Raw genomic sequence first — 25,996 nt, forward strand, 5'->3', positions numbered from 1 at the left:
GCAGTTAGACAAATTCCTGGCAGTTCTCCTGGTATTTCCCCATCCTAAATTATTCATTAATTAATCAATCATTAGCATGTTACTTTTGCTACTTTAAGTGATGAAAGCTATACATAGAGTGAGAGAATACCCATTTACAGGTTACTTTCACACACATGCACACTTCTTTCCAACAAGAGAGCCATGTTACTGTAGCTTTTTGCGTCTTCCACTTCGTTACAGAAAGTACTTCTGTGGCCTGTTAAGTACTAGCTGTTAAAGTCACAAGATACTTTTTTTTACTTTTAAGGTTAGATATCTGTTTATTATTATAATTAATAAATCTTCAGGTCTGAATAGATAACACTAAGCTGCCATGGCAACCAGTTTTCTGCCCGAGGCCTACTGGACATGATCCAGTGATAGTATAATCCCTGGGATTTATGATTTTTATTGCTATCTAACACATCAGTGTAAATAATGCTAGGCTGTCTCTGCTTCCATCCTATTTGGTAACCGTTCAGTTTCCTGTCCTTTCTTTGTTGTAAAAGCAGTGTTCAAGCAAAAAGGGTGCTTATCTCTCTGCTAAGATAACGAGCACCCGTTTGTTACCACAGAATCTCAAAATAGCTGAGGTGGGAAGGGCCCTCTGGAGGCCATCTGCTCCAATCCCCTGCTCAAGCAGCAACACCGAGAGCAGGTTGTCCAGGTGGCTTTTGAAGATCTCAAGGGATCACCATCTGCAGTCCCTCCAGGCATCGTGTGCCAGTTCTCAGTCACCTGCACAGTAGAGAAGGTGCTTCCCGATGTTCAGAGGGAACCTCCTGTGTTCCAGCTTGTGCCCGTTACCTCTTGTCCAGGCACGACATTACAAGGTGGCACATGAAGAAGACTATGTGTGCTGGTTTGTGAAGCTGAAAAGCAGCTTCAGGGAAAACTGTCCTTGCGGTGTCTGTAGCAGCTCGGTGCGTCCAAGGAGGCGCATCCGGGTGGCAATGCATCTGTCCCTGTCCAGTGAGCCACCTGGGATGGACTGTAAAGTGTGCTATCAAGCAACGAGTGATATCCTGGGGTCTCCATCAGAATTCTGAATAATAAACAGCCCCACATCTGTTTCAACAATCATTTTTTTCATTGGAAATGGGAGTATTGGCCGGATCACTGCCATTTGTCAAAGCTGGGAATTCTAGTTGTAATACTGTGCAAATACAACATTTGTTTCTGCCAGGCTGCTCAGTAATTCAAGGAGAAAAGACTCTAATTTTATTTTCTTTTTTTCACAGTAAGAAGTGAAATATACCCTAAATGTGATGGACGTGTACTTTTCCCTTATGTTCTGTTGTTGTTTTTAAACTCCTTTGAAGTGTGGGGGCTTAAGCTACCACTGAAAACAGCTGACCTGTTGCATGGGTGAAACAGATCATCAGTTTGTTTGAAAGTATGCATGTACCCATTTGATATATCAGCACATCTTGGCTCTTTACAGAAACTCCAGAAGCCTGCATTTTTATTTAGTTTATTTTTTTAAGGGCAGCCCTCCAGTGACAGGCTCTTTCCACCTAGGTGTGCTTGAAGCCTGAGTGGCCAGCCTGAAATGAGAATAGCTTCAGCACCTCTGTACCTCCATCAGGAGCACAGTTGAATGAGGGGGCAGGAAAGATTGAGAGAGTTGGGGAACAAAGTAAATGATAAGAAAATAAGTTTCAAAAATTAAGAAAACTGAACACCCAGAGACAGGAGGAGGAAGAATGGAGAAGAAAGAAATGCTAGGAAAAAAAAAAAAAAGAAACTTGAAGCCTAGAAGGAGGTTGGGGCCAGGAGCAGTTAACAAAGAGAATATATAAAAGCATCTCTCTCTCCTTATTGCTAAAGAAAAAAAAAATGGTGTTTTCTTAAGACAGAATAAAAGGCAACGCTGCTTATCTAGTTTTTACTAGATATTTAATATTTAAGTCATTATTATAGCAATAAAACTTCCCTGTAATTGCTACACGATAATTGTAGTTATTTGTTTCTTACACTGTTTAAGGTCACATAAAAATGAATAGAGGTAAAAATAGGTTTGTGCTAAGTGCCTGAATTTTGAAGCTGTTTTCTGCCAGCTATCTCTAAAGACAGTACTTTCCCTTTAGTCTCCCAGTTTGACTGTTCGGTAGATATTTTTTAATTACCAAATTGGATTTTAGCAGGTGTAGTCCGTTGATGCATTATGGGTATAAGAGATTAGTGTTTAATCCTTCTTTTTATTACTGTGTAGAATGGTATACTTGGGGAAGTATTAAAGGTGCATTGCATACTCCAGAGTACAGAAATGACATTTATTACCGAGTTTTCTTTCAGTTAGCATCCTCTAGGAAAAAGCTCTAGCAGAACTCTGCAGGAGCCTACAGGCTCATCTATAGCAAAACTGCGTTAAGCAATACAGAGTGGAGGAAAAGGGAAAGAAACCTTTTTGTGTTTTAAAACAAAAGCAGTTGTTGAAATAGAAGTACTTCCCCTCCCCGAAGATGCTTATTCTCTTTTTCTGTATTTTTTTTTTTTTTAATAAAGACAAAAGGGGTGTCAAAGCGCAGAAGATCTTTGTGTCAGTGAGTGGTAGAGGCAAGAACTGAAAAGGATCAGTGAATCAGATATAATTTGGACTCTGTTTGAGATACCAGTTCTGTGTTTTGCTGATGGCTGGCATTCCCATTCTGAAAAGCTGCAGAGGCATTTCTATCGAATAGAAAGAACATTATCCCTGTTTTCATTCTGGTATGCCTATTATGACTTTGTTCTGTAAACAAAGAGGATTATGGGAACTGGAAACTGGATTTTATTAAAGAGCTGTGCGAGTCTTTCACTACAAAGGTTAGAATTGGGCAGTTTTGTGATAACTACCTGTGAAAGAAAATACTTTAAAAATAGACCCCAGTGATTGAGTTGGTTGGGTTAATGAGGAAGCAGGCCTCTGATGTAGAACTGAGTATGCTCTGTGCTTTGACATTTCCCATTTGCACTTTGCAGTGCAAGACTTTCAAAAAAAAAAAAAAAGAAAGGGAAAAAAAACACAAACCACAGAACCCAAAATGCAATTGTACAAATTCAGAGTGAAAAATACATGCTGCAGAAATAGTTTCCACCAACCTGCCATTATGTAGACTACTAGATTGCTTTGAAAGTGTGTTTTAGGAAATATGTGTATTCTTTCTTCTGTCTAGAAGTAGTAGTCTGGAGAGTGGGGCAGGGAAAGGAATTACACTGAATGAATATTCATTGCAGTGACCAGCACATATTAATTTTACCTGTGTATTGTACAACTTTTTGTACAACTTCTCTTACAACTTAACGGCTTTTCTGCAGTACATGACTTACTACAAGCTTCTTAATACCATAGAGTAAAGTCATATATTAATACTAGCTAGACTTTACCTAGTGCCTGCTGCAGATCACTCTTCTGGAACTGCTTTCAGTTAATGAAATAAGCGTACAGTATGAATTAAACCGTAACTGTTGCAAATCATTTTTCCTTTTAATTATTGTTTTCCTAACTGAATAGACAGATGATTAAGCAAACAGTACAGCATGGAAATGTAGAAAGTTAAGCTGCTAAGAGTCAGATCATGAAACAAGTAAAGTTGGTAAATTGCTTGAATGTATCCCCAGTTTCATCTCAGTTGAGACTTTTTTGTGTGATCTGTTTTTATCCCTTTTGTGAGTTTCTTTGTCTTCCACTTGGCACCAGTCTGTAAAGCTTGTGAAGTCAAGTGAAAATAGGAATTAGAAGCGAATGGCCCAAATTTGGCCCTTAGTAAGTGGCAAAACTCCAGTTCATTTCCTGCCATCCACACCAGCAGCCTTTTGCTCACCATGGGTGAGGGTGGGAGAGTGCAGTGCTCAGCACGAGGTTGGAGGGTTGGAGATTTTCAGAAGCAATTACTGAATTAGCAGGCTTGCTTTTCGGAAGGTGGTAAGCAGCTGCCTTTTGACAGTCAGACTGTCTTTTGAAATGTCACAGGCTGGTTACCCCAAAAAGGCTCAAAATGAGTAGCTTTTTTGAGATATTTCTGGATGATCTGAAGAATAGGATGGTCTACAGTGCATGAAAGTAAAAGGACAAAAGAAAAGGGGATTAGAAAACAGACTAGAAGAACCTATTAGAAACAATGCTAGTGTATTAAGTATCTCTAAGGGATATAATGACAAATTCAATTATAATACAGTTAGAAAAATGCCATTGTCTAAAATAACCTGATTAAATTCTGTATTTATTTTGCATCAGTAACTTCTGTATCTAATTTTCTCAGCTTATAGGTGAGAACAAGACATTTTCCTGATGGTTAGAGACCACTCATGTCAAAAAATCAAAAATTAAATAACGTTTTAAAGCTGAGCTCAAATCAGACACATTTTAAAAGTGCTATTGGTGTTGGAAAAGGCAAGTTAAAATGTAGTTCAGTTCTTTGGAATTCTAATGGTCTGCCATGACGTAAAAAACCCACTTCTCTGACTTATATATAAACTTGAAGGTTATCTATAATTGTAGTAAAGAATTTCTCATGGGCATTTCACATGCCACTCTGGCGAGCCATGAGCTGAAATACGAGCATCTGCACTCTGTTAGTAGGACTAACAGATCACCTTACAGATACAGAAGTAGCCAGTCTGAATAAATTACTAATTTATATAAAGTGTTTTTCTGTTGTTCTTGTTATTTACTGGAGTGTGGTTTTCTCAGGTTTCTCTCTCTGCAAAAATAGGAAGGCTTGTTAAATACGGAGTGCTCTTGGGGAAGGTAGTGTTCAGATATTAAGCATGCAGAGAGCTAGACAGTTGAAGCAGAATGTTTCCATAAAATTTCTCATACTGTCAAAGGTAAAAGTGATATCTGGCAGGTGGTTGTATGTAAGCTACTTTCTTATCCTATTTATTTTATCTGCTGCAGAGTGATCCTGAGTGAATTAAATATACCAGCTTTTTCCATTTTATGATACTCACTTTTAACTGTATTGCTCGAGCACATATGTTGTTAGCATTTGGAATTCGTTGCAATTTCCGCAATGTCCTCTAAGTGAGCCTTAGCCTTGAGGTTGAAGCTTAGGCATAGAGAATAACTTCCAAGACAAGTAATATTGTTCCAGCACTTTTATGGAATGAAAATACACTTTTTTTATTTATATGTATCTGAATCTTATCTAGAAACGAAATGGGTATTTTCAAAGTGTAAAAATCCAAATGGCAAACTCAACACAACTATCTCAGGGTAAAAACAAGTAACAAAAATTCTGTATTAAAATTCCATATTGTACACGAATATTTGCATGAAAAAATGATGGTAATAGTATAGCACATTATATCATTCTGTGCTCAGTCCTTGGGTCAAATAATTTTGGTGTTATTTGCCTAAGACAGAGCAGAAGAAATCTGTCAAAGAGTGGAAACCAACCCGAGTAGCTTAAAAAAAGGTTTTGTTGTCTGAGAAATGATTCTAGGTAATTGAAGATTACTAGTAAGGTACATGAGGTTAGACATTTATTTTACGGATATTATGAATCATTCATCTCATTAGACATGAGTAAGAGTGGTGTAGCTCTCTAGTGCACTTTAAATGAATTTGCGTGTTTAGTTCTTAATTATTTGTACAGTGCACGTTTATACATATGTTGTAATTACTTCCATGCAAAAGAGTGTTAGCTAGAGGGCTTGTTTTAATACAACAGAGGTGTAGATTTTTGTTTAAGAATGTTGCAGTCAGAGAGGTTCTCTCTCTCTCTCTCTTTTTTTTTTTAATAATAATTGTTTTTGTGCAGGAAAAGTCTCCCAAAGTGTAGGATACTAATGACCTTTTCTCTGTAGGGTCTAATGATTAATAATAATCAAATGCCAAAACAAAATAGATTTTTTCTTCTGATTAAAGACTCTGTTTTTGTAAATCCTTGTGCATGGCCTCATTTTGAGCATGTGAATTAATTGCATTTACTGCCATGCTTCAAGGTAGGTGTCCTTATTATTGTTCTGGTATGACCTAAGGTATTTTTTCTTTAAAACCAAAATGGTTATATTTCAGATCATGACTGAGTAGTTCCCCATGTTTTCAAATCAGGCACTTAGGAATCTTTTAAAACACAGATACTTCTCAGAAGATGCCCAAGATACTCAATAGAGAAATATCTTTTAAATCTGAGTTGTTTTTACAGATTGTGGGATATTTGCATCTGATCATTTATGCAGGTAGTGTTCTTGAGTAGTAAAATTAGGTATTTGATTACTCTTTTTACTGCATATAAAGTGACTAAATGCTGTATAATACATCTGGTTAACCCTTTTTAAAATGAAAAGAATTCATACGACTGATTTCCCAACTTGAAGGGACTTTTTGAAGGCATACCCCCCCTTCAGTGTGGTTGTTAGCACATACATGCCTGGTGTAAATAGTCATTATTTTTAGTGACAAAAAAAAATCCTCTAGCATTTTGGCAAAAAATCTTTGATTAAAAACCTACAGTCAGAAATCCCTCTTTGTTCGTACCAGTTGAATGCTGAAAAATGAGGCAAAGTGATCTAAATCAAATTTACAAGACTGATAACCATACAGTTGCGGGGAGAGTAGCTACGGTACAACCTGTACTCTGTCAAGGTAATTTAATTATGGATGGTTATACTTGAGTATAATTTGTTAACGTATGTTCCTTGTAAAGGGAGAATAATTCTTACAAAGCATTGACAATTTTATACATTTTTACCAGGATGCTGTCAAAGGAAAGGGGTTTTCGGTGAATTTTATAATATACAGTTGCCTGGAGGAGGAATATCAATAAAGTGGCTAGGAGCATGTTGGTTGTGTTTTTGTTTTTGTTTTTGTTTTTTTCCTCAGTGCTGGAGTCTGTATGTAAAAAGATGGGGGGCAAGGAGAGGTCCTATTCTTCATGAGTTGAAATATTCAAAAAAAATATTACGTTACTGTGTGGTACTTCGGAAATAAGTTTTTATAAAATGTTTTAATACCATAATCTTTTGGACCATAATGACTGTAACATTCCTTTTAAATTTCACCTCTTTCAAAACCAATAAAGATCAAAGTTTGGATTAATATTCATTCTCTTTTCAACTTGGTTCTTCTCAGAAGTTAGTCTTGAGAAGAGCCAGAGGTGAATCTTACTCTGTCTTCATCCTTTTGGTCAAGACACTCTTTTGAAGAGCAGGTTCAGAGAACAGCCATAGCTGAGATTAGAGGCCGACAGAGGCACAGAGCTATGGGTTGTATGGCTCATTTTTTCCCCCCTTCCCCTTTAGCTTCCTAATGCAAATTGTTCCTAACTGAAAGTTTTGTTTGTCAATGGAGATTACACTTGGCGGAGGCCCAGCTTTCTTCATGCTTGGGGTGTGGGTGGTCTGTGCCTCTGAATCCACATAAGAGCAGTGTTGTTCAGTTCCCCAGTCTCAATGGTTGACTTAAAATATGACACATAGTGACTTTGGAGTAAACTCTTCATAGACATCTCTCATTTTTGTACTTATTGATACAGAATATACAGTTGTGAGGGCCAACTAGTCAGAGTTACCCACTTAGGACAGTGGTTATGATTTTGGGATGCTAGTATGATCGTTTTAACAAGTAGCTTTATATCCTCAGTTTTGGGTTGTGCATTTTCTCACTTAGCTGTTGCATTTCAGCATACCGTCATGGTAAGCTGATTCAAGTGATGAGGCTCAGAGCTAAAAAGAGAGGGAGATGATGGCTATAGCCGACATTTTGGTGCTGGATCTTATCTGCCTGTGAATTTTGTCCTCCTATATGAACCACAAACTAGAGGCTCTGTTATCTTCTCCAAGACTTGCAGACCTTTGTAAAGCCTGTAGGAAAGGAATTTGCACTTTATGGCGCTGGTAAGCTGGAGCTGGGGAGGAACAAGCCTTAGGGAGCACTATCTACAAAAAAAAATGAAGCTGAAGGCTAAGTGTTTATCAACATTGCAGTGAAGCACTCCCACTGCTAACCAGGAAGACCTGAGGCAACATCTACAAGGAGCCCTAGCAATGATGCTTTTTACCAAGGGAGATGAGTTCTTCCTGGATTCCGCGCTTTGTGGTGCGTGGCGTACATGGTCATCTCCCCGGGAGGAAGCAGGCATTTCCCAGGGGAAGCCTTTCAAACCGTGCGAGCCATCTGGAAAGAGCAGTGTACCCCTGCACAGCCCAGCAATCTCAGTACTAGGAAGTTTGACGTTTCATCATTTGTTTTGAGGGGAACTGTACTTTGTCTCACTTCTGTACATGATAGACACCTTTTAAGAAGTATTTTATAAAATCTTTTCTGTCGAGGGGGCAAATGGGGGATTCCAGATAATTGAAAGGGTGTAGTAAGGAAACAAATTTTATATGTCATCTGAACATCAGCTTGGTCCTTGAAGTTCAAAGAGGAAAAGATAGGATTCTTCTTAGTATCTTCCTGTAACCAGTGCATTACAGAAGAAAGCATATGATGCATGGCATTTAGTCGTGATTTTTCTTGAGAAGGACCTTTAGGTTTTGAAGCTAAATAGTTTGTGCATGGTTTAGCACAATATAAAAAGTCCAATAACTGAAATGAGGCATAAAGTCTCGTTTCATCTTCACTATGTGCATTTCAGCACAACCTTCATAATGATGTTTTGAACTTCTGTTGCCCATACGATCAAAATATTTCACAATGCTTTAGAAACATTAAAGGATGATCATTGGCTTTAAAACCACACATCCATTTTTTACCTACTATTATTTGCAGTAACCCAAAAGATAAGTGGTAGTCAAAGCAATTGGGTAAAGAAAGCAGTAACCTGTTCTGTGCTCTTCCCATCGTTATCTATACAATTAGTTTTACTGACTTTTTGTTCCAATGAGCATCTTTCAGATGGCACAAAAGGAACTAGGTGAGCTAGGTGAGCATTAAATAAAAAATGGGTAATTCCTAAGTGGATGTATGGATGTGCGTGGTACATGAAGTAGCTTTTAAATGGGAAAAAAAAAAAAGATAAATAAAAGATAAATGTCAAGTCCTTAACTTAGATTTTCTCTGTGAGGTAAGTATTTACTGCTGCTTCTGTCTTATAGATGAGGACTGAGGAAAATTAAGCCAAGAGCTCATAAGTGATGTACCTGAGATAATAGAACTGAATCGTGGGTTGAGCAAGACATAGTAGGTAATCTTCTAACTGACTTTGAGGTTTCTGACTTACCGTCATTGTCAGAGAAGGCACTGGAAGCACAATTGTGTTTGTGATTATGGTTGCAGTGCAATTAAATCCATTGAGTATGTATTTCTCAGCTTGTGATGATTTTGGCATGACTCGATCTTTTCTTGAGGCTTGAGGTGCAGATCCCTACAGGTGCTTGGTAGAAACAGACTGAAATGTAGTGTGGGATATGGAGGGAAAGGTATCCTTGTTCAAGGGAGCTTTAGGAGGCAGGCAGTATATCTAGTGTTAAAACTTTTCTTTCTACCTAGTATTTCTCAGAAGAATATTGCTGTTACGTCACTGACCCCATAAACTGTGAGACTCACAATTACATGTATGCCATATGATAATAGCAATCAGTTACTTTCTTCTGTTTCTGAATATTTGTTCTTAATTTTATATTCATTTTACATCACATACAGTTCAAATGGGCTGCCTTTTCATTTTTTGTTCTTCATTTTGTATGTGTGTTTTACAGTGAGGTTTCAAAGCTGTGATGGAAACAAAAAAATACACTTTGGAAGCAGTGAGCCAGAAGATTTTAGAATAGATGAAGATGGTGTGGTATACGCAGAGAGAAGCTTTCAACTTTCAGCAGAGCCGACAGAGTTTGTAGTGTCTGCTCAAGACAAGGAAACCCAGGAAGAATGGCAAATGAGGGTGAAGCTAACCCCTGAGCCAGCATTCACAGGGGCCTCAGAAAAGGTAAAGCAACCAATGCCATCTGTATGAATGTATCCCCGGAAACAGGCTTAAAAATAGAGTTTTGATTCTGGCTGTCATGCACCTCTCCATGAGATATTCTACTAATGGGCAAGTACTGCATGTATAATTGTGAAGCTGGAGCCTTAGAAAGAGCTTCTCTCCTGTTATTCTGTAGCTTTGCTAAGGCATGGAAAGGCATGTCTGTTTAAGTATGTAGGATTCATTTATGTTTGAGCTTTTTGTTTGTATAGTTTGAGATTTATACCTGAATTTAAGTCAGACTTGGTCATTCCTTTATTTTAAATTGCTTGAAAGTATTGCAGTATTTATTCAAGCAGTTAAATATAACCACAAAATAAACAAATCTGTGCTACAATGCATCAGTCAAGTTTATTAGATGGGAGCTGTAGATTTGCAGCAGTAGTAGGAAAGCATTTCTGGCAGGGAATATTGGCTTTGTCTTGTCCCTTCATAATCAAATTGGAGACTGTAAATTATTCATGATTCCAGCACTACTTGGTAAGGAAGATAGTCTCCCTCTGCTGGAAGCTGCCATAGGATAAGCCATGTACTGTAACAGAAATCACACCTATCAGTATACAAATAACATAATGTATTTACTTTAGGGAAATAGTATTAGGCCTGCTATGTTTGTGTGTAATATTACTTGCTGCCCGCTGCTTCTTACCTTCTCTTACAAAGCGCTTAATTTACAAGTAAGGAACAAAATTATTCATAGATTAATATGCCTGTTATGGATACACATTAAAGATTTAAGCATAATTTCAAAATAGATGGTGTGATTATGCAGGACTTTTTTCTGAAAACACTTTGAAAATCAAAGCTGTGTAATCAATTTTTTTTGCCTATTTGTTGATTGTTTTTAAACCTTCTAAGGCACATTTTTAACAAAGGAAATATTGCCATTTTGTCAGTCTAGTAAAAGAGCAGATACTTAGATATGCAATGGCATGCACTGTTCTTTCCAAAGATCCAGTTCAGGCATCCCTAACATCAGTAGAATATAGAGTAGTGGAATCTGGCCTTCAGTTGGGCATCTGTTTTTAGTCTGTGACACATTTGATTAGATTAATGAGAAAGGGAAGGGGTGGTGGGGGGAGGGATTTTCTCTTAAAAGATTGGGAAAATGTTTTTGTCTCCCTGTCTCCACCCTTAAGCAAGCTAGCGTGGTTATGTGTGTGCTGGCATCCAAAGGCTGAAATGACTGCAGCTATAGAAGGGAATAGGGAAAGAATGTTGACACCCAGCAGAGATTAATGCCCAGTGTGCAAAGTGGGTCATCTACAGCATCCATCATGGCTGACATAGGTTTAAAATAATTACAGCATTAATTCTATGGGATTTAATAGGGTCATAAATATTTGAGACATTCCTTACCAGTATGTATTAAACTTCTCTTGGAACTCAAATTATATTTTAGAACACCCAGATCTAAATTTAATGTACAGTAACACATTACCTGGACTGAAGTTCCAGCTAATGAGAAATACATAAAGGCATACTACTAAAGTCTGCAAAATATTAACTACTTTCCTGAAAGTGGAGAGTAGTTTACACAGTAGTGCCATGTTATAAATGGTTTATAATTTCATTTCTCCTCCGACATGAATGAGGAAAAAAGAAACAGAATTTTTAAAATTCCGTAGTACAGTAGTAAATAATATTGTCTATTTTCATACGCCATTGTTAATGCAAATAAAACAGTTCTGTTAACACAGATGAAAGCCTTTCAGTCAATTATGCAGTTGTATACAAATTTATTTTATAACATCTACTAGCAATTCTCCTCCTAACACGTACTTAATTTTACCATGTACCTGGGAAAGGACCAAAAGAAAACTGAAGACATCATATTTCCATGGCAACAATATAAGCACAGCAGCCATCTGAAGAGACAGAAGAGAGACTGGGTTATCCCTCCAATCAACCTACCAGAAAATTCCAGAGGACCCTTTCCTCAAGAATTAGTTAGGGTAAGGAATTTAATAGATATGTGATTTCAGTGGCTCTTGGGTAGTTCTGGAAGAGACTTTGTGTGAATGATGTCTTGTCCATAGTCCAAATCTTTATCAGAGTGTTTTGGGCTGATTGCTGTTGCTATCTCTATGTGTAGCAGGCAGGGGGGATGCGTTTACTCATTTTTTATTTTTAAGTTGTCCTCATGCTCCCGTACTGGTGGAAAGTGCTCTAGGTTCAGGTGGTAAGTACCCTGAGGACTTCCTCCTGGTTAAGGAGGATCTCTGCAGGTCCACGTCTCCAGTTTCCTGCACTGGAGTTTTCCACTTGGGGAATTGTATGGAAGTTGGCAGAAGGCAGGAGGAAACAGGACGTGATGGGGGTGAGGGGTGCTGGCTGCTTCACAGGACTGCAGCACAGACTTGGCATTGCCAAAAGTTCAGCACAGGAGGGCTTCCATTCGTGGTACTGGTTGGTCATGATCAACTCCTACAAGGATTTGTTGGAATTCAGCTGAGTATTGGCACAATGGGAATGGGATGGAGCATTGCTCTGCTCTGTTAATGCGCTGCTAGTGAATCACCCACTCCTCACAAACAGATTGTCCTTTAATTTTTCCTTGGAAGATGAAACCAAAGTTCAGACTTCAAACAAAAACAGTGAGCTTCTAAAGCGCTGTAGTATTGCCAGTAGCAGATGAGGGTCTGTAGTTTTGGTCCAGAAAGGTACAGGAGAGAAAAAACAGAGTTTTTATTGCTGACATAGTTTTGCTATGGGTTGTATGTTTGTTTTCCTTAGGATCTAAGCAATTCTGTTTGAGGTAAGAATACTTGTATGCTTTGTTTAGTGCAATTCATTCATTTCACAATCCTGGAAATTTATTGACCAGCTTTTTGACAAATCAAAGAGGGCAATTGAAAGCCTCAGTCATTGTACTAACTTTATACTATTTCCAGAAAAATTTATCCAGTTATTTTCACAAGCTTAGCCTAAAGACTAAAAAAGGCAAAAAATCTGCTACTGTCTCAGCAGCAGTCCCATCCATTGGTTGGTTGTTGCTAACGTAAATGTTCTCTGTTTGATACATAGATCAGGTCTGATCGTGATAAAAGCCTTTCGCTACGGTACAGCGTGACTGGCCCAGGAGCTGACCAGCCTCCAACAGGAATCTTCATCATCAACCCCATCTCAGGACAGCTGTCTGTGACAAAACCTTTAGATCGTGAGCAGATTGCTTCTTTTCATGTAAGAGTTTAATTTACCATAAATCAGATTATCAAATTGAAGATTAACATCTGCTTCAAACATGACTTGAGCAGCCGGCATTTAGTTTTCTATGAGATATGATTTGAAGAGTTTGTAGCAGATTTATATTTATTGTACTTAAGGCTAACTCTTACTATGTCTAAGCAGCTTAAATGCATTAACATACATAAACAGTGATTAAATGTATTTATATAAAGTAATTTTAAAAGATTGAAATATGGATACTGTAGCTTATATTTCAAATGCAGATCATTGATCACAGTCGCCTCCACTATTGTGTATTTTTCAAAAGTTTACTTTTAATTTAGCAACTTAAATTAGGGTGACTGCTATTAGAATTGCAGCAGCTGTGATTTGAGAAATGGATAGGAAGAATAACCTACCAATTTTCATTTTCAGGGGCAAATCTAAGCATTTTAATTGAATTGTAAATTAGGTCTGTCAGCTTATGAAAATGATATTCTTTGCTCTAAAGAAATTGACGGAGTAGACCATGGATTCTAGTATTAGTTGAAAAGGAAGCATTGAAGGAAGAGGGGAGACCAAGCTTTGACTTAGAGTTGTCTCTGCTGCTGAGAGACCACACTGGAATTGTTACTGAAGTCACTCAGGTCCTAGAGGAAGCTTCAAGCATGTTGTGAATTAAAACACTCCTCGTCTGGCTCTCTGGGAAGCCATTCGAGTGCTACTCCTGAATGGAGGACATAGCAAGTAGCATTCATGTATAGGGCCTGGCTCTTGCAAGTGTGCAGCAACTCCAGCATCCATGAGATTTTACTGAGAGTTTGGCATTGGCAATTTAAGGTTTACTGACTTAGGAATTTACATTTATATGAGCCATTTCCAGAGTGGTGAGTTATTCATGCCCTCTTGCTCTTTTCTAGTAGGTTTGTAGCCAGAAGGTAGACATATAATGGTTTTCAGCAGGACTGCTTACAGGAGAAAGTTGCTTTTTGCCTACCAATTGCTAGGCTGTGGCCTAGATACATAGGTTTACATTTTCAAAAAGTACTGCGTTCCTTTTTTTTTTTTGTCTGTCCAATTTAAGATGATTTAGGTAAGCTTGACTGTCAAAGGTAGTTACTCAGACACTTTTGACAATCAGAGTATTAAATTTAAGTGTCTCGGCATCTTTGAAACTCAGTCCATAAACTTTAGCTTAATTTTAGCCTGGACAGATTTTGTTGTGTTTACTGACAGTGATTTATCACAAGCTTTACTTTGGTGTTCCAGTTAACACAAATATATAATATCAGATAAGAATTTTTGAAAATGATCCCAGTGTCCATTCCATTTGGACTGCTAATGACATTTATCTTTTAAAGTTTTCATCTCCTTAATTTAAATATGCATGTTTCTAGAGAGTGTTATTCTAACAGTGATTATTAAAAACAGAATTATATTTGACAGTAGGCATTGGTATTAATCAAAATTATATGATTCAAAATTATTTTCAGCAAATCAAAGATGAAAGTCTGTAACTTAAAATAGTTTAGTTGCCTGAACAGCAGTTTCATTATCATACAAGTTTTCAGGTTGCTCAATATGGGGGAGCAGTGACAGATAAAGTACATTGAGCTAAAAATGTCTGGCCTGCAATTTAATGCTACTGTTAGTGGTTTATGTTTATGCCTGTATGTTGTGCAAATTCTAACATTTTTCTGATAATTTTTGCAGCTGAGAGCGCATGCAGTGGATGTAAATGGAAACCAAGTGGAAAATCCTATTGACATTGTCATTAACGTCATTGATATGAATGACAATAGACCTGAGTTCTTGCACCAGGTTTGGAATGGGACAGTCCCTGAAGGGTCAAAGCCAGGTAAGATGGGGGCTTTCTAAACTGGGGGAAAAAGATATGCAGTTACCCCCTTCATCATCTTCAAAATGCATCTTCAGACTGTAATGCTTTCAAAGGTGTCATAAATGCGATGAGCAAAATCTCATATACTGTCTCACTATTTCACCTTATTTTTAATTCACTTTGTAGCATGTTAGGATTAATTTCAAAGAAGGAAAGTATATATGAACAGAAGGATTTAAGAACATTACTTTCAGGCTTCTGTTTTTGAAAGCCCTATTTATAATGTTGCAGTTCTTCCAGTTAGGTTCATAATAGCAGTTGACATTAATTTAGTTGATAGTGGAGGGTTTAAGAGACTTCCAGCGTACCAACAGATTCAGCGCTAGTTCTGAATTTCAGAGACTTGGAAATACTGGGATTTGAAATCAAACACTTTCATTTGAATTCTCAAGAAAATCCTAAATGTTGTTCACATCTCATTAAAATTCTAATCAGCTCATATTTAAGTTTGCACTATGGCTGAAACTACTTCCTTAATTTGTCAGTAGTGCAAATGAAATTATTAGAAAGGTTAGCACAAGAAATATATTTTCTCACTTCAGAGTGTTGACTTGGCATTTGAAATGGAAAGAACATGCATCTCAAAGACCTTTGAAAAAGTATTATTTACATTGATTTTCAACCACTATCAGTATGTGCACCAATTCTGAAAATTAAGTATATTTCCTTTGGCCCAATTAATAATATTTTTATCTAAACATTGAGAAGCTGTGTTGTTACAGAAATATTATTTATGGCAGAACTGTAGGATTTCACTGTTTATGGAGCTTCTTCAGTTATAAACAAACCTCATATTTTATAAACAAAAAGTATTTTTATCTCCTCTTATGTATTTTAATTACTCTGTTGGTGAGTCTTGGGTTTAATCAGTTTGTTTTAAGTAAGAGAAGGAATGTACAGAGTTTACCAAAAGAAATATATACTTTGACCATTGCTTGTAAGTGATCTTGTGTAATCTGAGTAAACTGTTTATATAAAATCAATTATTTATCCTGCTGCTAGGAACCTACGTGATGACTGTTACTGCCATCGATGCCGACGATCCCAATGCACAGAATGGGATGCTGAGATACAGGATCTTGTCACAGGCCCCAAGCAGTCCTTCTCCCAACATGTTTACAATCAACAATGAGACTGGTGACATTATCACCGTAGCAGCTGGGCTTGACAGAGAGGTATGGCAGATCTTAATCCCATAGGCTAGGTTGTGTTGAGTGTGTGTAGATGCACAATTTTTGCCTGTAATTTGCAAATATTGCCCTCCACTTCGAACTTTCTCCGTTTCATCACCCATTTGACACCAGTTATTATTCTAGGCCCAGAGCATTTAAAAAAAACAAACAAACACAAAACACTAAAATTAAAATTAGCATGCAGATGAAAATTAGACCCAGATACTTTGTATGTGTAGTCACTCTCAAGCCCATTGAGTTTGGGAAAGAATCTCATCTCAAAAATCTCAAAAGCCTGATTGCTTTTGAGCAATGGGTGTGCACTAAAGCAGGGCAGTGCAGATAAGGCTTCAGGTGCTCAGCTTGGGTGCTGAAATGGAAGGTGTTCCTCAGCTCCAGCCCTGTCCTCTTTACTGAGCTCTGTAGGCAAAGAGTAGATGGAAAATGGAATTGTATGTGTTTCATTTATCTTGGAAGCTCCAGGAGAGGAGCTCGTGTCCTCCTTCTCTTCTCTTGCTAGCTCTTCACAGAGAGGTGGTAATTATTTTAAATCTTCTGGTTGCTGTATTGATAAATGTGCAGTAATTCCCTGATCAGAACTTTGCTGATGAAAATAAACCAGGAAAAACATCACTGATTTTAAAATTTGAAATGTGCATGTCTCTAAGAAATAAAACAGTCTGTTTTTGAAATGATATAGAAGAGGGCTTGTCTCAAGGCCTGGATACACGTTCAAAACCTTAAGGAAAAAAAATCTGACTGTCAGTAATTCCCTGCCACATCTTGGGCAAGTCCCATTCTGTCCAGGCAGCTCTTCACTGGAGAGGGAGGGTGCCAAATCCTCTGCTGTGGTTCACCCATCTGTGAGGTGGGAGTAAAAATATTTCCCTCCCAACTGCAGATTTGACACATGGGCTAACTGTGTTTTTGAACCACTTTAAACTTCACAAGAGATAAGCGTTATTTTATAAACAAACTATAAAATCCAAACAAATCTTAATTCAACACATCTTGCTTCCACTTGTGTTTTACTAACCTCATTTTAGCTTATTAAATCTAAAGGATTTGAGGGGTTTTTTTTAAACTGAATTTTCAGTTTAGCTTTCAGCTGTTTGCTTATACTTAGTTAAAATGGAGAACAAAAGGATGTTCTGGGTTGGCTATTAATATTCTGCTGCACTTTGCAGTATGAAAGTGCCAATCAGAATATTTGAAAAGCTAAACAGACTGTTAGATATTGCAGTTAATTTTTAAATTTTTATTAACATTGATTCTGTTAAAGATGTTTTTGAAAAGGAAGGTTTTGAGGGAAGGAAAACCATGAACTTTACAGTATTGCACTATTAAGTTAAAAGAATGATGGGTGGCTTTGCCCTTGCTTTTAAAATCCTCTGGTCATCTTTGACAGGTGAACTTTCAGAAGGACATAGTGATAACTCTGGGTTTTATTACTTAGTGACTGGCTGTACTGGAGTGATTTAACTCAAAAGAAACCAGCCGTCTTTGCAGCTTAGACCCTCATGTTAACAGTTGCAGAAGAGTTGTCGTTTGCCATCAGTCTTCCCAATGGATCACTGAACTGATACCCAAATGAGTATTTATAAACATTTCTTGCATGTGTTGAATATTAATGATTAATATTAAAGCATTCAAATATCAAATTAGACTAATATAAGATAAAATTATTTCCTTCCCAAACCATTGCTTTGCTTCCTTCATTTCCTGAGTTTTGTGAAAGTGAGTTTAATTACAACAACAAGGAGACTAGACAGCCAGTTCTGAATCAAGCGGGTCTTCTGACATTGCTCTGGGGAATGCCATGTTGCACTCAGGCTTCACTGCAGAGGTTGTGTCCATGGTGGTGTCCATGAACCTCCACTGGGCTACCAAAATTTTTCCTGTTCTCTAAGTCTTGATCCCCTTTGTGCTCTAAGTAGGCTCACTAAATACTAGACACAATTTAAAATTCTGTGACATGTTATTTATGCGAGCATAAGTGTTGTAGACACTCAAAAAATTTATTTGTCCAGAAGAGGTCGTGGATGCCCCCATCCCTGGAGGTGTTCAAGACCAGGTTGGATGAGGCCCTGGGCAACCTGATCTAGAGGGTGGCATCCCTGCCCATGGCAAGGGGGGTTGGGCCCAAGTGTTCTTTAACGTCCCTTCCATCCCAAGATGTTCTATGATTCTATTAAAAAAAAAAAAAAAGTGGTTCCTCTGATAGCATTTCTAATAGAATAGAATAGTTCAGTTGGAAGGGACCTACAAAGATCTTCTGGAGTAACTGCCTGACCTCTTCAAGGCTAACCAAAAGTTAAAGGATATTAACTTCTAATAGTCTGCTAAGTATTTTTAAGTTTACACATGCAATGCATTGTCCATATGAACGTGCACAGGAGGAGAGTTGCTTGGGTAAAGGACTGAGCTAAAGGCAGAAATCTTTCATTTGCTCTCACAGATGTTGCTCTTTCACGAGTTCCAGCTGGTCTCATTTCTTCCAATATTGCTGTGGAAGGATCCACAGTGTTAAAACATCTGTGGAGGAATCCACTTCAGCATTAAAACATCTGCCTTACTGCTGGAGGTGCAGAAGTCAGGCACGGTACTTAAATTTACACACAGGCATTCCTGTCTCACGTGAGGTTAATTCAGTGAAGTGCTATTTTTATTTGGTCTTTGTTGAAGTGGAAAGATTTGACCTGATGAGGTCTGTGTTCTTTCTTGAAGCTGCCAGTTCGTCTTTGGATGTGTTGCTGCAAAGTCTCTGTGCAGGCTGCTGACACATGCTCAACGGCTTACTTCTGGCTGCTTCTCAGCCCTCAGTAAAAAGAGGAGAGCAACTTCCCCTAATTTCCCTATGTTTGTAAAAGTTCTGGGCTAGTTGATTTTCCTGAAATACCATCCCCAGCAGTTGATCTTCTGTATGTGAGTGCTGGAAGGGAAAAAAACAAATAACAAAAAAAGGGCAAAAATACATATAAGTGCTGGCTTTGGGGGCATTTTGGTGAGAATTTCCCATGCGCTTCTTCTATTGGAATTAAATAAGAAGATTGTGTGAAAGTTGAGTCTCCGTGTAATAATAATGGAGTTTCCTTAATGAAATTTGCTGTTTGGGATCAATGTGCTAAGACCCAGATGAATCAGAAGCACCTGCTGTTTCAATAACACAGAGTCATCTGGCTGCAAGATCTGCTTCAATACTGCTGTAGATGTTATTGCTTCACAATAAGTATTTTTTTTTCCTGGGTGGAAGCAGTAGAAGTATTTCTTCTATTCCCTCCTGACTGCTTTTCATGTTGTTGTCATGAAGGAAACCTTTAGAATGTTTACTTAAGGCTTTTAAAGGCCACTTTGCAGTATATTTTCCAAAGCAGTATTTGTGTACATGAGTGCAGTATTAAATGTTTATATTATATTTCTCTGTAAATAATATTAGTGTTGCTTTTTTTTAAAGAACTGTGGGATTCATATATGGTAATATACATTTGGAGTGTGTTGTAGGGTTTCCATTGTGAAAGAAGACGTGCATAAATTATCTTCAATGGCAGATAAAGATTTATACTTGTTTCAACTTGTTTCAAAAACTTCTTTTTATTCAATGGCTCATATTTGCTGCTTGGAAGCATGCATACCCCTTGCATCTCTCATATCTGTAGCAGTGTCTGGCCAAAATTTGAAAGAAAGTCAGACATTATTAATGGCATTGTCCTTGCTTATTTTTGGTATCAGTATCCATAGTCCTATTTTGTAAACTATTTCTATGAAAAATAATCTGTCGGATAGCCCAGTCTTCAAATTATGGGGGAAATTGTCAGAGAATGAAAAACTATGCTTATCTATTTCTGTTTTGCTAAAAAGTTTCTGCCTGTGTTAGTAAACCATTCATGAAAGTGGTATTTTAAAATAATAGCAATTTACATTTGTGAGGTTTCTTTTGGAAAGAACTGAATTTAGGATGATAACACATTGCTCTTTATGAGAAACAATAAAGTATACATAACATTTGCATTTCACCGTAGAAACTGTTGAAGAGTTATAAGCAACTTCTGAGCAACTACAGAGTTTCTGATTTTTATTTTTTTTTAATTCTTACTTTTAGCTACAGCTGCGTCAGCTCCGTGTTACAAAGCCAGCCAGTCTGAGGCCAGCTCTCAGCGAGGCACTTCTTTTTCACAGAAAGGCGGCCTGTGCTCCAGCGTGCGCTGGCCAGCATCCAGCCCTGCTGGGAGAGCAGGGCTCCCCGGCCCGCAGGGCCAGTAGTAAGGCCTCAGGCGGGGAGGAGGAGGTGGCAGCCATCTTCTCCGGAGTGTTTAACCTTTATGGACATAGTCCGTTGGGTTGCTCCCTCCCCTTTCCTCCCTACTGGTCTCTGTTAGCCCTGACACCGTTGGTTTCCATAGCGATCCCGAGGCGTTGCAACTGCAGTTGTATACTTAGGCCTGGCTGAAACAAAGCCTTGGCAGTTGTGGTGGCTTGGCCAACAAACATACCTTGGCTCAGTCCTCTCAAATGCTTTTGAGGACTTACCCTGTTCTAGTATAAACTGCTCTGTTTTTTTCCCACATTGGAAAAGCGTTGCTAGACCTGTGATAACGGCTTTAACTGTATAAAGTATTTTTGATTTTGAAAGTAGGCGGAAGGCAGTCTGCCCTCATCTCAGTGGTATTTGAAAAACGTTGAGCAGTGGTGTTCAACAGAGTTAGGTGCTGTATTTCCGTGGTACAAACTTTGCTCCTGTCATTTCAAGTGATGCTAACTGGGATAAACAGTATGATAAGCTCACTGCTTAGCAAAGTGAAATTTCAGAAACACCTGCTGTCCTACAAGTAATGTCAGTTTTGTCTAAAACTTATGTTGATGTCATTTTGTGTTTTAGAAAGTACAACAATATACATTAATAATTCAAGCTACGGACATGGAAGGAAACCCAACATATGGTCTTTCAAACACAGCAACTGCTGTCATCACTGTGACAGATGTCAATGACAATCCTCCAGAGTTCACTGCTATGACTGTAAGTATGGGGTAGGACTAACTGGAGGATGTGCATATTTATACCCATTCCCCAATTTTCTCATTATATTCACAGATGGTAAATATTTATCACTTACTAAATAGCTTACTGGCAGGTAGAACTTATATATGTGTAGAATATACCTGTCAGATAGGGTATTCTGCTTAGGCCAAGCTGACTGGGGAATCAAACCAAGTTGACTGGGGAGTCAAAGCATAAGTTTTCTGGGTGGCCTCAGGTAAAACTTCATTAGATAAGCTGTCAGAGCTCTGGTGACAGGAGATGCGCTCCCTAGCATTAAGCAAGGTGGGTGCAAGCCTGTTCAGTATGGTGTGCCTCTTGCCCGCTTTTGCCGGCATGGTGAAGGGCTTTGTTCTTTTTGCAGTTCTACGGCGAAGTACCGGAAAACAGAGTGGATGTTATAGTAGCTAACCTAACGGTAACAGATAAAGATCAGCCGCACACACCTGCGTGGAATGCAATGTACCGAATGACCGGAGGAGACCCGACAGGTCGATTTACTATCCTGACTGATCCAAATAGCAATGATGGGTTGGTAACTGTTGTGAAGGTAAGAGATGCCTGCAATTCAGTGAGTTAAGCAGAGATCAAATAAGTGGGAGAACACTGAAAATAAATGTGACCTCCTGAGGCCAGCACAAGTCTTGAAAGTAAAATGAATGGGCACTGTCTGTCTTGTGGAAGTACGCCATTCATCTCCTGGAGTATTTCCTTGCTTATGCTATCAGTAGTATTCTAAGTGATCAGTTTTAAAAAGCAGGTTAGGTTGTTGAAAATGACAGATTTTGAAGCTTTATTTGCCAAAAGATAGGAACTAGTCTGTGAAAAAGCATCTGCTTAGCATTCATTGCTAGTCTAAAGGAACAGCTTCCTACCTCTTGGCCTCCATTAGTAGTCATGCTTGTTGTCTGCTGGTATTATGTCAACATGTTCCTGTTAAGGAACAGATACAAATTAAAAAGTCAAGGCACAATCAGAGAGGGAGAAGTGATAGGTGGGAGGCTACTTGCAAGAGGCTTTTAAAGACTGGCTATTTTTAAAACCTCTTTTAAATATCTTTTATGGAATAACCTGTCTATGCTCCCTCTGTAGCCAACACAGCTCTGTGTTGAGGGATGACTTATTTAAGTGATAATAACAGTGCTGTTCTATAATTAAACCTGCCAAGCAGTAGCCACCTTTCCTCATGGCTGTCTGATAAGTGTCTCTTCTCTGAGCTGGCCTGTTCTGCTTTTGGTCCATCCACTTATGAAATCAAGTGTGAGATGCCAGTGTTCCCATTTGGAAATTAAAACAGTCACTTTTTATTCATTCTTTTCCTGTTTTTTTTTTTTAATCATGTCAGTATCTAGGTGAGAAAAAGATAGAATTTTTGTACAGCTAGAGTGATAATTCACACTACGAAGAACTGTCTTCTGTTCTATAACTGCACTTCCCCAGGGGTACCAATTGTTATATTATAGTCTTCCAGCAAGAATTACATGAGTGTCTGTGCTTTGTAATTAGGCACATGAGCATCTTTCTCAGATCTAGGAATAGTGTAAAACTAGAAGCCCCTGGAAAAGTAAATCTTAAAAATGCTCAGATTAAACTAGTAACATAAAGAGAAGTAAGCCTAAGCTTCCAAGGTTCTAATGTGTTTGACATAGCTTTGTGCACTGAGAGTTTGTTAAAAATAAATTTGAATCCCCTCTATTGCCAGAGTATCTCAGTGCTTTGCCACGTCTGACCTGGTTTAACAACAGAATAGCAGCATGTGGGAGCCTCATTTGGAAAAGGAACTTTTTCCTACAAATGCGAGGGAATGATGGGTCTTTTCAGAAGGGGGTCAGATGCACCATATGAAATCAGAGCCTTTTAAATAGCATGGGAAAATCTGCTTGAGGTGGTGAATTGCAGTTCTGCAGTCTGGCCAGCAGCACTACTTTAAGCAGAAAGACACAAAGAGAGTTGCTTGAGGTGCAGTGAGTTGATCTGTCAACCTGTAATGAAGATTGGGTTGTGTCATGTCACTGACTTCACACTGTTATATGCCAATTGCCCCTGTAAGGTACAGGGCTCCTTCAAGTCTAGAATCAGTCTGAGCAATTCAGTGCATAGCACTGATGAGAATCAGTTCTTGAGAAATGCCTCAGCCATGTGTAGCATGACAAAGGAACTCAAGTCTCAAACTGTTCCTGCTCCTCCTTAAGTTGGACTTCTGCCTTACTGAGGACATCCCCAGACTGAAGGGTGTCTGGACTGTGAAAATGGGAGCTGTAGAGATACCAGCAATGGAGTTAGCTGGGGTTACAGAGAGTCTTTCTATTAAAATACAAGGGCATGGGAATCCCTGATCTAGGTGGCTAGTCATGATCTTGTTTAGGAAACCTTCATTCTCATAACACAGAAAGGCAGGTCTCTCCCAGCCTTTCTCTTTTTGGGGAGCTTCTCAGAAGGTGTATCTGCTCAGATGAGTACCTGGCACAAAGTTGGGAGTTCGAACGTAATTGTCTGATGAAACCATTTCCACTGCTGTAACTAATGGCTGTACCTGAGCAAATTAAATTCAAGAATACCAAGGTTTCTATCAGTTGTAATAGTACAACTGATGATTATAATAAGCAAAACCCCAACCGAGTCACATGTTGAGGTATTATGTTGATTGTATTCTCTTTCAGCTCTTTGCATGTTTTTCAGAAAAGCAGTAGAAGTAATGTTTGAAAATGTGCATTAAAGTAAAAACGTTTTTCTGTGGCCATCACTATTGTGAGCAAATGTTAAGACTTCCCACTCTTTACTTTTCACAGCCTATTGACTTCGAGACCAACAGAATGTTTGTACTTACTGTAGCTGCGGAAAATCAAGTGCCTTTGGCTAAGGGGATTCAGCATCCTCCTCAGTCAACAGCAACTGTGTCCATTACGGTCATCGATGTGAATGAGAGTCCATATTTTGTTCCAAACCCCAAGCTTGTACGTCAAGAAGAAGGGCTGCTTGCTGGTAGCATGTTGACAACTTTCACGGCTCAGGACCCAGATCGTTACATGCAGCAAACCTCTCTAAGGTCTATATAAACATTTTATGGTTACTTAGCAGTTCAGATGCAATATCCTTGTTGTAGAGTGGGTGGGGAACAAAGAGACTGTGTGAAATGACTATTTACCACAGCACACAGCTATACCAATACCTCCTGTAGATCTTTTGCAACACTCTCCAAAGCAAATTTTGGCTGTAGAGAAAAAGTGACCGGAACAGCATTCATAGGTCTGTAAATGGGATTATCTTCTAATGTAAAGTGTTACTTGATCAAGGTAGAATGAAGTCACGTACCTGTGTTAAGCAATACATGGTAGCATAGCGAGTTCAGTTAGAGCAGACACAGGCTTGTGTGAACTAAGGGCATTTGCAATTTAAATTAACCAATAATTCTGGTGCTGTAGCAAAAACATGTCCAACTGAGGACCAAATCTTAAGGACTTTTTTTTTTTTAATTTTTTATTTTCCAGCAATACACAGTACTGTTGATGTCCATCTGTGAACTCTCGTACTGATAGCTGACATTGTAATTTGTTCACAATTTGCCTAATGTCTAAAGATAATCTAAATTAGAAAAGTGAAGAGTATAAAACAAAATCATGGAAGTCTTAAGCATGCTTTTGCATACCTCATTTAAACACGGTCACTGGCTGCAAGGCTGAGGCACAGTGACTAGCCTTGGGTCAGGACTCACATTCCTAGCTTATCCAGTTTATTAGGTCGTGTAGATAAAACTCCAGAACTTCTTTCTCACTTTCATTCCACAGAAAGGAAGGTTCTAAGGGTGTTAGAATTTTATTTTCACTTAATGTTGGTTAGCTGTAGGCTATATTTTGCTCATTTCTGGACATAAGCACTGCGTAGACATGATAGCATGAAGACTCTAAGGATATATACATTTTTAATGAGCTAAGATAGCTTTCACTTGATTAATGTCAAAGGACAAATTTGCCAGATAGAAGGATGATTTTGAAAGACACTCTTCTTTCAAATGAAGATGAGAAACATCCAATAAAATCTGTGCCTCTGTAGAAAATTAAGTTTGAGTGATACTGAAAGTGTGAGAATATGAGTTAGTGCTGTTAAGTACTCTTTATACGTTCTTACTTCTCTGCATCTTTCCTGCTTTCAGTGCTCTGATAACACAGAAGTTAGTATCAACAGCTCTGTAGGTATAGAACAAGCAAGAGGGATCCTGAGTTAAATATTTTAATTGAGTCTGAATATGGATGTTATTTAGTTTATGGTAATTGTATGGTTTACTCGAGTTACATGATAATTTGCATGGCAGGGCACTTAAAAACAGTCTTATGTTTAGATTCTTGAATATGCATTTTCAAGAATTTTAACAACAAAGCTTAATAAATGGAAATTTGTAAAGTATTGACTCCAAATTACAAAAGTGTGTTCAGAATACAAATTAGAATGTCTGTGGTCTTTGTTGTCAATATTTATGTTGGCAGATAAATGACACATCTTGTGTTCAAATACACAGGTACTCAAAACTTTCAGATCCTGCAAATTGGCTGAAAATTGACCCCATTAATGGACAGATAACAACTACAGCTGTTTTGGACAGAGAGTCAATATACGTGCAAAACAATATGTATAATGCAACTTTTCTTGCCTCTGATAATGGTATGTATCAGCATTGTATATTTCTTTGAAATGCGGTTGAATGGCATTCTATTTTACTGGGGAAGAAAACAAGATATAATTAGATATGGAGTCAGAAGCCCATGAAAGTAACAGAATTTGTATATTTCCCAGCCACTCAGGAAGTAGC

General features: G+C 38.2%; 1 protein-coding gene across 3 annotated transcripts in view; it reads left to right on the plus strand.

The window, feature by feature from the left end:
- Nucleotides 1-25,996, plus strand: part of CDH2 (cadherin 2) — a 118,731-nt gene that overhangs the window by 69,646 nt on the left and 23,089 nt on the right. For all 3 annotated transcript variants that reach the window (XM_083825267.1, XM_083825268.1, XM_083825269.1), the window contains 9 exons: nt 9,652-9,878; nt 11,726-11,872; nt 12,945-13,100; nt 14,799-14,943; nt 15,988-16,160; nt 21,034-21,171; nt 21,557-21,742; nt 23,982-24,238; nt 25,706-25,848. In XM_083825267.1, coding sequence (XP_083681393.1) covers nt 9,652-9,878; nt 11,726-11,872; nt 12,945-13,100; nt 14,799-14,943; nt 15,988-16,160; nt 21,034-21,171; nt 21,557-21,742; nt 23,982-24,238; nt 25,706-25,848 — 1,572 coding nt within the window. The remainder of the gene's footprint in view (nt 1-9,651; nt 9,879-11,725; nt 11,873-12,944; nt 13,101-14,798; nt 14,944-15,987; nt 16,161-21,033; nt 21,172-21,556; nt 21,743-23,981; nt 24,239-25,705; nt 25,849-25,996) is intronic.

Source organism: Anser anser (assembly GCF_964211835.1).
Source record: "Anser anser genome assembly, chromosome: 2".
In the NCBI taxonomy this organism is placed as follows: domain Eukaryota; kingdom Metazoa; phylum Chordata; class Aves; order Anseriformes; family Anatidae; genus Anser; species Anser anser.